Source organism: Pelobates fuscus, chromosome 7 (genome assembly GCF_036172605.1).
Source record: "Pelobates fuscus isolate aPelFus1 chromosome 7, aPelFus1.pri, whole genome shotgun sequence".
Taxonomy (NCBI): domain Eukaryota; kingdom Metazoa; phylum Chordata; class Amphibia; order Anura; family Pelobatidae; genus Pelobates; species Pelobates fuscus.
In genome coordinates, this window is record NC_086323.1 from 94,475,206 (window position 1) to 94,487,544 (window position 12,339).

At 36.5% G+C, this 12,339-nt stretch overlaps 1 protein-coding gene across 2 annotated transcripts in view; it reads right to left on the bottom strand.

The window, feature by feature from the left end:
- COL7A1 (collagen type VII alpha 1 chain) overlaps window positions 1-12,339 on the bottom strand; it is a 193,817-nt gene that overhangs the window by 25,918 nt on the left and 155,560 nt on the right. The window contains exons 79-87 of one of the 2 annotated variants that reach the window (XM_063426212.1): window positions 11,431-11,475; window positions 10,609-10,671; window positions 9,806-9,850; window positions 6,650-6,685; window positions 3,674-3,709; window positions 1,968-1,994; window positions 1,204-1,236; window positions 931-993; window positions 397-432 (exon numbers count right to left, since the gene is read on the bottom strand). In XM_063426212.1, coding sequence (XP_063282282.1) covers window positions 397-432; window positions 931-993; window positions 1,204-1,236; window positions 1,968-1,994; window positions 3,674-3,709; window positions 6,650-6,685; window positions 9,806-9,850; window positions 10,609-10,671; window positions 11,431-11,475 — 384 coding nt within the window. Of the gene's footprint in view, window positions 1-396; window positions 433-930; window positions 994-1,203; window positions 1,237-1,967; window positions 1,995-3,673; window positions 3,710-6,649; window positions 6,686-6,868; window positions 6,905-9,805; window positions 9,851-10,608; window positions 10,672-11,430; window positions 11,476-12,339 lie in introns of both variants that reach the window. The other variant, XM_063426213.1, reaches the window with a different exon arrangement.

The window sequence follows — 12,339 nt, forward strand, 5'->3', positions numbered from 1 at the left end:
CATGATGGAGATGGTGACCATCTCAGAAAATTCTGTTTTTTTTTTTAACCTTGTAGGCATTAAATGATAAAAAAAAACAACAACAACAAAAAAAAACCTGATGGAAGCATATTATTCTAACAGCCAATTAGAGCCCACAGTCTCCATAGTTGAGTTGAATAGCTCTCAGGCTCTTACTGTACAGTGGAGAGGGAAATCCAATTTTAGCCGTGACATTGAATACCCACTGTGCTGACATCATATCTAAGTTAGATAGATATTTTTCATGTTTATTGAAACAAAATAGCTGCACATATTACAAATGATCAAACAAAGGTTACAGTACTATACAAGAAGTTTAACATTGTTGATAACAACAGTATTGGAAATCATGTGTACATTAGCATTAAAACTTACCGCTTGGCCTGCAACACCAGATGGTCCTTGAGGTCCCTACAAATAAAAAATAAATATAGCCCATGTATACACACAAATGAGTCAATTTAAATGAAAGAGAAAGGAGCTGAGCTACATTGCAAGTCTCAAAGTAATGAGCAATTTTGAAGACCTTGTGAAGTACAGTTAAACAGTGGAGATGATGAGAGAATTATTAAGGGACATCCTGAGTGATGCACAAGTTTCTTTTTACAAATGTTTCAAGCTGAATTGGGAATTAAAATTCAGTGATACATACAGTAAATACTTCATTATCTATACACCAACCAGGAGAAGAGGCTCTGATGTATTCTGTCCTCTGTTCTGATTCTCTGTTATTATTGTTATTAATATTGGGTGTACTCACTTTTAATGTTTCCAGAAGATACCTCTTGCCATAAAGGTATTCAGAGATTCCCTCACACAACCTGTATATCTTCCTATGTCTGTGTTGTCTAACAGTGGAAGATTTTTTAGTTCCACCTATTTTACATGTGTGTTTTAGTTGACACTTACATTCAGCCCTGGTGGTCCAGGAAGTCCTGGGGGCCCAGCAATGCCCTGTGGACCAGGCGGCCCCTAAATAAAAAAAATAAAATACATATAAATATATATTAAAATAAAAAAAAGAGGAATAAAGGTATTTTAACTTTGTATAACTGCAAAGACATAAATGTTTGTTAGCAGATGTTGACAGTATTATATTTTATGGTTATACAAAGAGATCACAATATTCTTTCTACTGTTACTGACTTTATACTGTTATTTACTATTTCAAACAAAACTCACCCGAATACTGGGACCTGGCTCGCCTGGATTACCCTGCAAAGGTAAACATTAAAAAAAATAATAAAAAAACAAGATTATGGATTTAAGTGTAGTAGTCATGGAATTATGACATGATAGAGTATAACCATGTATCTATACTTTATGATAGCAACAATGCTAGCCAATGTGATGATTCAATTTGATTCCTTCTTTTTTTAATGAAAATAAACATTCCAAAAGTGATGGCAAGTGTATCACTGAAGAAACAAATATATTAAAACCATGTAAAGAAGTACAAGGTAATGGTTTGATTTCTATTTTTGAAAATAATAGTTTCTATATTATTGGTGGAAAGAATATGAAGGATGCTATGAAATGAATAATTAATTGAGGGGTGAGATGAATAATCATATGGGTGGGGGATATAACAATATGGGAGATAGGATGGATAATGACACGGGAAGGTGGGGAGGACTGTAATTTAAAGGGTTGGAAAGATAGTGATATGGGGGATAAAGTTACTAATGGCATGGGGGGAGAATAGTGATATGAAGATAGAGACGGTAATGATTTGGTGGGATGAATAAGGATAATGGTATTATTAGGATGAGATACAGGTAGAGGGGATTTATATATTAGCTAGACAGAATGAGACGTAGTACAATCATGGGGAGAAGGTAGACAGTTTGCTATGCTCCTGGTGACTTTGTAGATGTCACTGTGAAGGGAAACCAAAATTGCAGTGATATTTTGACATATATAAACATGAATACTGCTGTTCCTACCTTTATTCCAGCAATGCCCTGAAGACCCTATTAATATTAATAAGACAAAAAGAGAATATGTGATATTTCTAGATATTTTACAGTCAGTGGTGTACTTAATATGACCCTTAATTAGAGATTTCATCATACAATGCATGGACTTATTAAAAACCCTTCTCTACCATCAATGTGTATACTGTGGCTCTAAAGAAGGTAACATTCAATAACTGACAGACGCTTACTCGTTTACTGACAGCAGGGCTCTAAAGAATGTCTCACTCATTAACTAAAAGAGGTGCTCTGTAGAAGGTAACACTCACAGCAGGGATCTATAGAATTTAACACTCAATAACTCACAGCAGGGCTCTACAGAACATCTTACTCACTTACTGCCAGTGTGGCCCTATAGAATATCCTACACATTTACTGACAGTAGGGGTCTATAGATTATCCTACACAATTACTGAAAGTAGGGGTCTATAGATTATCCTACACATTTACTGACAGCGAGACTCTATAGATTATCCTACACATTTACTGACAGTAGGGGTCTATAGATTATCCTACACAATTACTGAAAGTAGGGGTCTATAGATTATCCTACACATTTACTGACAGCGGGGCTCTATAGATTATCCTACACAATTACTAAAAGTAGGGGTCTATAGATTATCCTACACATTTACTGAAATTAGGGCTGTATAGATTATCCTACACATTTACTGACAGTAGGGGTCTATAGATTATCCTACACATTTACTGACAGCGAGACTCTATAGATAATCCTACACATTTACTGAAAGTAGGGGTCTATAGATTATCCTACACATTTACTGAAAACGGGGCTCTATAGACTATCCTACACAATTACTAAAAGTAGGGGTCTATAGATTATCCTACACATTTACTGAAAGTAGGGCTGTATAGATTATCCTACACATTTACTGACAGTAGGGGTCTATAGATTTTCCTACACAATTACTGAAAGTAGGGGTCTATCCTACATATCCTACATATTTACTGAAAGTAGGGCTCTATAGAATATCCTACACATTTACTGAAAGTAGGAGTCTAAAGATCATCTTACACATTTACTGAAAGTAGGGCTCTATAGATTTTCCTACACATTTACTGAAAGTACGGGTCTATAGATTATCCTACACATTTACTGAAAGTAAGGGTCTATAGATTATCCTACACATTTACTGACAGTAGGGCTCTATAGAACATCTTACTCATTAACTGAAAGCAGGGCTCTATAGAACATCCTACTCATTAACTGACAGAGAGGCTCTATAGAATGTCTTATTCATTTACTGACAGCAGGGCTTTGTAAAATATACTACAACTTTACTGACAGTTAGGCTCTACGGAACTTCTTACTCATTTCTTGACAGTGGGGCTCTATAAAATGTCATCAAGTGACAGCAGGTCTCTAGAAAATGTCCCACTCAATCACTGATAGTAGGGCTCTACAGAATGCGCTACGCATTTACTGACTGTAGGTCTGTATAAAACAGAATATCATGTATATGGAGTTCTATAGAAGATATTGTCTTGCTCATTTGCTGTCAGTTGCAATCTGTAGAATACTATGCTCATTTACATGTAATTCAGCAGCACGTTCCACATTGGCATGAGGTCTACTTAGAGCAGATTCTAGTGGCTACATAAAATGTATTTGGTGCTGAAGGGTTATAACAGAAATAGCTGCATTAGGTACTTACTGGAGGGCCCTGTGCACCAGGCTCCCCTGGGTTGCCCTGGAGAGAGAAAGGAGATCGTCAGTCATTGAAATTAAATCATTAAAAATAAATTAAGCAATTGCTAATATTTCTAATACATCAATCAAACTAAACAATTAATTGTATATTTTACCACCATGACCAACGGTCTTTTAACAGAATGTGTTCTATAAGGTTGTTATTAAACTGAAGAATGTATAAATAGGCTTCCATTCAATAACTGTGCTTTGTTTTATTTAACAACTAATATTTTTATTTTGATGAATTTGCTAAAAATTTGATTTTTAAAATACGTGAATGTAAGTGGATTTCCCAGTGTAACCTAGTTTCTGTCTCATTGTAACTCTAATGGTTGTCCAATCTGAATATAGTAATTATATTGATTGTCTCGTTGGCTATATAGGCTGGTGGCCTGCCTTATTTAATCAATACTGATTGCACAGTCCAAATGTCTCTTATTGTAATTAAGTTGACTGTAAAACCTTTTTGTATATCTCATTGTAACTATGCTGGCTGTACAATTTTGCTGCTTCTGTAATTGAATCTAAATGGGTTGTAAAATCTCAATGCCTGTCTAACTTACACTATACTGGCTGCATACTCTGACTGCCTGTCTCATTATATCTCTATCGACTGTGCAGTCTCAATGTCTGTCTAATTTTCACTACATTAGCTGTACAATCTGGCTGCCAATATTGCACAGTCTCGATACCTACCATATTGAAAATACATTGTTTACACAGTGTGAATATAATGAAATATGAGTACATTGACATAAAAGGGCAATCCATTAAATAACTGGGAATGTGGAAGGTTTGATATGTAGTTTTTTTGTTGTTCTGTAAACTAATTGATTAAATATTTACCAAATTTGAACTAGTCTAATGTTTTAAACAATGTACATTTAATTTAAAAAAAAAAACCACTGATTGCAATACTGTGATTGCTATAAATTATTAATGAGACTGTCCAGGCTTTTTTGTTTACTAGAATAAAAATGTAGACTTTTGTGCTTGTTAATATTTCTGTAACAGAAGGAAGACCCCCATCTGTTTTGCTATCCACCACTCTGACATTCCTATTGCTTGGTTTAAGAATCTCTAACCAATGGGATTCTATTACAGATGTTCCTCGGGTATGAGAGGTGCACATAGACTTGGTGGGGGGCACAGCATATGTGCGCTGGTATGATGTCCTTGGGAGCTCCTACCCCTTTGCATATTATGGAGCACCTGCGTGACATATTTCTAACAAAATAATTTAAATAACTTTATTTTTAATTATGTGTGCTATTTTCATTAATGTTGAATATGTGACTGGACCTGTGGTGGAGTTGCATTGGTAAATGTTCAACTTTCCAAATAAAAGCAGATATTAGGATGGAGATCATGATTCTATACCAAAACCTTTGCACAAAACTATCTACACTGACCTCTAACCAGGAAGAGGTCAGTTATCAGGATTATGAATGGATTGCACTTTTGTCATAACAGAGACACAGATGATTTAACACTGCCTTTTAAAATGCATTTAATGTAAAATACATGTTTGTATCAGGCACATTGTGGGGTTTAATCACAATAGTTAATAGGGGATAAACATGGTAACTCCAAAATTTAGGCCAAAATAGCAGAACTGTTTTTCTCTTTCTGTTCAGCTATTTTGTTCTCAAATGTTCATGTCAATTCTCCCCGATTAGTGAACTAACCCCCCATGAGTTTTTCTTTATAACCTTTGACCTTCATAGAAACTGGGGATTCATACTTTTATGGTTACTATGTGTCACAATCTTTGCATATTTTGTCCCATATCCCACTATTGTTCTCCTCTTTTTGTGTTCTATACATGTACCTATTGAGAAATCAAGGGAGACTGATGAAGAAAACATTTGGACTTTATTTTATTTCTGATATTGTTTGCTCACTGTTTGGTAGATGCAATCTTGCTTTGTAGGCGCAACCTGGTTTTGCCTAACTTTGTTGTTTTTTGGGTAATAGAGAAATGCCTTAGTTCAGTGTTTGCTGCCTATGGTTGATCTGCAAACTATTACCTCTTATTCATTCTTAATACGAGAGCACAACACTAAGGTCTATGCAAGACCACAGAAGCCTCTATAGATCAGGACTCATGATGAGCGAGACAGTGCCTGAATCCCACAGCCTTCACTTGTAATAGCTGCTCAGACTGGACAAAAATTTATGGTGGAGCTCTGCCTTTTGTCAACTTTTGTCAACCATAGGCGTGTCCATAAGACAAAATAGTCCCTGACAGACTTTTATTAAAATTCCATATGTTATTGCCATCCCTGGAAAGTTGCCATAGATTTGTGTAGGAAGTCATAAAAAAATCATTACTATGGCTCCTGGGAAGGCAAGAATCTATGGGTGGGGAAACATTGTGCATCATGTAGCACTCTTTCATCCATATTGAGCAGGGACTAACTCTGCACCTGCTGGAAAAAAGGTGGAGATCTCAGGCCACTGAACTGTCACTGTTACTAAGAAAATATATGGGTAATGGCACTGTAGAGAAAATGTCAATTAAATAAATAATACATTTTCAATAAACTATAAGGAAAGAAATTGTGCAATACACATTTAGTCCCTTTATTCTCACTTGTATTAGTATATTTTTCGTGTAACTTGTGCTCTTTGAGTAGAGGCTTTAAGAAGCTAAAGATCAAGAGAGTCCCATGTTTCATTATGTTGTACATTTAATGTAGATTTTGTCCTTAATCATCAGTTTTAGAAAGTTTATAGACCAAACATGTAGAAGATGTCCTTGAAATGGGTATCTGACTTGGAGGATGAAACAGAGTTTGAAGGACTTTTGGAAAATTAGCAGTGTTTGCCCTATCTGTGTCTCTGGAGATTGTGTTATTTTAAAACATTACTTCCAAAATGCAAACATGCCAAATGCAAATTGCACAGAGCCCGGACACCAAAAAGGAACACCTACCGGTCGGCCGAGAACTCCGGGAAACCCTGGCAAACCCTGCGGATATTTAATTCAAGCCAGACAATTAGAGAGAGGTTAAGGAACCGCAGGACCCTTAAAATTGTTAAGGGGAGAGAAAGCACAAGAACAGACCAGAGAGTGCACACAAAGCAAAGGGCTAGTAGTAACCAACTCTAACCAAAATACCCAAATGTTGGCCATCCTGGAAGGATTACTTACAGCTGGGCCAGGAAGCCCGCTTTTGCCCTTCTCACCCTATAATGAATTGGATGAATACAAAACAAATGAAACACGTCATTAAGGTTTAATCCCTTCTGTGTTCTGGGGAAAAGTAAAATTTTGGGTTTATTGCATTAACAGTGATTTGTGGCAATACAAGATGCAAAATTAAGAGCAAAACGGGTGATCTTGAAAATCTCTAGATTAAACCATTTTTTCCAGCTTGGCTTTTGTGGCCAACATGTTTCCACTGGTTTATGTAGGTGCCACAATTCACTGTTAAACCACATGACTTGCTTATCAATAAAGCAATTACAAAGTTTTGTTAGGACTGGTATTCGAAATGTAAAAACAAAGGACATTGTAACGGAAAAACAACAAATAATGTGTTTGAAGAAAATAGATTCCCCCCAGGCTCAAACAATATATGATATTCTAAAAACATGTGTACGGTTACCAGAACCACCATTTTGTCGTGAACACATATCACTTCTTCTTGACAATCAGAACATGCTAAGCAGTATGTGGCATTCAAATACTGCATGGCAGAAATCCATTAAAGGAATATTCTGAAGCACCATAACAACTACAGTAGTGGTTATAATGTTTGGACTGCTTCTTTAACTAATTAAAAAGTGCCATTTGAATCCCTCTTGATAAATTAATTAATTTCGAAGATGAAGCATATGGACCTTGCATAATACAGGGAAGCAAACTTCTTGTGCTACCCATCAGCTTGTATTAGGGATATATGTCCAGGGTAACAGGATGAATCTGGTAGCCATAGACATGTATTACATTATAGGAGGATAGAAACTCACACAAATCACAGGGTTTTTGGGAATGATAAACAATTTCTAATCAATCATTTTAAGCAAGTCACACATTGCATGAGAGAAGACGAATAAATACATTAAGTGTTCATCAACTGAAAAACACTGCTTACCTTCCCAGCCTTGAAGGGGGTTTAAACTGACAGCTAATAACATATTTAGCAGAAAGATTGGCCTTTTCTGGTCATAACAAAAAAATTTAAATTATGTAATCCCTTGCTGAATTCACAATTCACAGTTTAATGAATATCCCTATCAGTTTCAAAGCTGCTGGCGAGTTATCTTTGTGGTAAGTAATGAGGTGCCATACCTCTGAGTTGCAGGTTAAGGTCCTGGCAGAAACAACTCGGTAGCTCACCTTTCAAAGATCAATATGAGTCAAGTAAAATATCACCACCATTGCCTGCCATTGGTGCCATTAAAGGAACACTATAGTAACCTAAATTGCTTTAGCTAATAAAGCAGTTTTAGTGTATAGATCATTCCCCTGCAATTTCACTGCTCAACTCACTGTCATTTAGGAGTTAAATCACTTTGTTTCTGTTTATGCAGCCCTAGCCACACCTCCCTCCCCTGGCTATGATTGACAGAGCCTGCATGAAAAAAACAAACTGGTTTCACTTTCAAACAGATGTAATTTACCTTAAATAATTGTATCTCAATCTCTATATTGAACTTTAATCACATACAGGAGGCTATTGCAGGAAAACTCTTAAAGGACCACTCTAGGCACCCAGACCACTTCGGCTTAATGAAGTGGTCTGGGTGCCAGGTCCAGCTAGGGTTAACCCATTTTTTTTTATAAACATAGCAGTTTCAGAGAAACTGCTATGTTTATAAGTGGGTTAAGCCTTCCCCCAAATCCTCTAGTGGCTGTCTCATTGACAGCCGCTAGAGGCGCTTGCGTGATTCTCACTGTGAAAATCACAGTGAGAGCACGCAAGTGTCCATAGGAAAGCATTGTAAATGCTTTCCTATGCGACCGGCTGAATGCGCGCGCAGCTCTTGCCGTGCGTGCGCATTCAGCCAACGGGGCGGAACGTAGAGCTCCCCGCCCAGCGCTGGAAAAAGGTAAGTTTTACCCCTTTTCCTCTTTCCAGAGCCGGGCGGGAGGGGATCCCTGAGGATGGGGGCACCATAGTGCCAGGAAAACGAGTATGTTTTCCTGGCACTATAGTGGTCCTTTAATTCAACAGAACTTGCAATAAAGAAAGCCTAAATAGGGCTCTCTTTACAGGAAGTGTTTATGGAAGGCTGTGCAAGTCACATGCAGGGAGGTGTGACTAGGGTTCATAAACAAAGGGATTTAACTCCTAAATGGCAGAGGATTGAGCAGTGAGGCTGCAGGGGCATGTTCTATACACCAAAACTGCTTCATTAAGCTAAAGTTGTTCAGGTGACTATAGTGTCCCTTTAGCAGCCATTCCGTGACCTTAATCAGACATTTTGTCACATCATAGGGATCTCTATTACACTGCGGAAAGCAACACCGTTACACTAAACAATTTATTGTCGTTAGTTGCAGTTGGTACATTCCAGCCAATGATGACCCGGTGTGTTACCATGTCTTTAAGCTGAATTACAACCTGTAAGGAGCATTCAAAGTACAAATTCAATTCTAAAAACAGAAACGTTAACCAAGAACTATCTCCATGCAAATCAGTTGTGATTATAAAATATATAAATTCATATTTACATATTGGGTTCATGGAGGGCTTTAATTGACTTGTGGAACAAATCGGAATAATAAAAAAATTTAAAGGGTCCTTCCTCCTTTAAATGACAAACTTCATTGGGGGTGTGAACATGTTTATATTCAATTTAGAAGAGAGAAGTTCCCTTATTGTGACAGTCAGGGCAATTATGGCATTTACCCGGCGGTAGTGAGCTCCTTAGATGTAATAGGTTCTCTCATTGTTGCAGCCAGGGGACACAAATAGTAAAGAGTACAGAATCCACTGGCTTGGAACCCTAAACTATTTGTCAATGGTTTAAGCCAAGGGATATATTATTTGGAGGCCAGCTTGCCTGAATGGGTCCTAGCTCAGGAATTTCCATTCTCAGTGTGCAGAGTTTTTAATGGTCAATTGTGTCATTAACTTACTGGTTTTCCTTCAGGCCCAGCCAATCCCCTCTCTCCTGTAGCACCCTGGAAGACAAACCATGGCAATTGTCAGAAACAAAATTCCTGCATCTTAACATTGGTATTAACCTGCTTTCAGACTGAAGAAAGATTAAAGAGGATTTGGAGTTTTCAGAAATTCAGGGTATACTATGTTGACCCTACAGAACTACAGACCTTGGAAATGGCATAGGTTAAAAAAAATGGCTTTCATTAAAAAAAAAAAAAAAAAACAAAAAAAAAAAAAAACAAAAAAAAAAAAAAACACTTCATTTTGGTTTTCCCACTTTGAAGCTGATTGTAGACTAGGAGTTGTAATTGCAATGGCCATTGCAGCAACATGTTCCTTTAATAGACAAAGGTAAAACAGACAGACATAGGTAGACAGAGAGAAAGATAGGTAAAGAGAAAGATAGAGACTGGTAGCTTGACAGACAGATAGGTAGCTATACAGAGAGACAGATAGCCCGACAGACTGCCAGACAAATAACTATTTATTATAGAAAACAAGATTTGAACAAAATCATTTCTTTTTATTTATTTTTTAGTTTACTGCAAATTCTGTTATTAGACACAAGTGTTTTTAGATTTGAGTTATAGTATACACGTAGTACAAGTGTACAACAAGTGTATTATTTCCTTTCATTTTGTTTAAAAATGCTTTTGTGTAAAAACATTGTTTTTAAAATAGTATGTATTTGTTCCTTATCTCTTTATATTGTTAGTTATATCTCATTAACACACATCTGGCAAAGAATCCATTTAATCCATAAAGACATACTCACTGGACTTCCATCTCTGCCTTTCTCACCGGGGTCACCTCTATCCCCTTTTGGACCATCGGGACCCTGAAAGGTAAACATAGTAAATCAAACAATTTAACTTGTGAACAAAAAAAAAAGCGAAAAAACATGTAGTGACACTTAAATATGTTAAAAAAAAAACAAATATAAAATTTAAATTGTTAATGATGCACTTATAGTCTGAACATAAATCCAATACATGTAAATTGATGCATAGATGATGTAAGGTGGTGTAGAACAAACATAGGTTAGTCACTTTTTAAGAACGTTTCTATGTCACCATTGGCAGACTATGTTTCTAAGTCAGACTGAGACAATATTTGCCTTCTCACTCATATTGTATATGATAATTCACTCATATACTATTTGGATAGTTAATGTTCTTATCTTTGTTTATCATGTCTGCGACAATCGAAAATGTTTTGCGGTCAAGATAATTGCTTAATTGCACTGCTAGGCGCTTGGTATGATTAATAACAAAAAAAGTATATTGAGATATTTAAAAAAAAAAGGAAATAATGCACATTTAAAGTCAGGATAGCCAATGCTAAATGCAGACACCTGTACGCAGTTGGTTACTTTGTCTTACTGGTAAATCCTTCCATGGATGTGATCTTTGCAAAGCAAATAAGTAAATTGAAGAGTCTTCCCAGTAACGTACATATACCTGACATATTGGGAACGCAGGAAGCCTTGGGGCTCACATGAGATATCTTGCCCTGACAGTGACATGAAACATGCCAACAGAAATTACAGAGGACATTCACAGATAATTTCATTCTAGACTTACTACTACAATCAGACCTTATCTCCTTTGGCTCCTTTCTCTCCATCCGCACCGGCATCTCCCTAAAAAAAGAAAGAAGAAACAGGAAAATGTAAGGGACATATGACACTCAAAGGGTGTTTTTTTTGGCTAAATTTTGATTATTTAATTTATTCTATAATCTTATATCTACGTAAAAATTAAAGACACTAAGATGAATCCCATGCGTCTTTAACATTCATTCTCAAGGAACTCCGTGGTATTACCCAGGAAGACCCCGGATCTGTGTTTCAGTGGCTAGAATATTTTGCATAAAAAGTTCTCACCTAGAGTCGATATTGAGCATATGAACCATTTTTGCTTAATGTGATTGTGTGCTAACATTTTATGGTAGTGCTTGTTGATACATTGGACACTAAAAAGGCTACATGTTTGGTAAAGCTGTCCAGAACGGAAGATCTCAAAAGCCCTTTTGATTTGATTTCTAGTTACGTTTTGGTTTGAATGCAGGTAAAAGGGGATAGTTACCAACTTATATAAAGTGGAGAAGTTTGTTTTAAGAAAAAAATCTAATTTTGCATTATTTTCCTCAACCATAACAGAATTCATTCTGTGATTGGAATTAGAATATATCTGATTGGACATAAACAACTGCTATAAAAGATCAATTATTTATTTATTTTAATTGACCATATTGTTGGAACCAGTCGCATACATAGTCAATGTCTGTGGCCACCAGGCTGATTGAGTAATATTAGATTGCTAACTTTTGAGACCAGGGATCCGATTTATCCTGCATTGAGAGTTTAGCAATAGGTTTTGATTAGCATGTAAGTCCCATGATCCATGGATGATAAGATACATCTCCCATTATCAAAGGATTGTAGGAATTTTAGTGCTACAAGTACTAATCATAGTCTAAGACAGGGGTAGGCAACCTTTTAGCA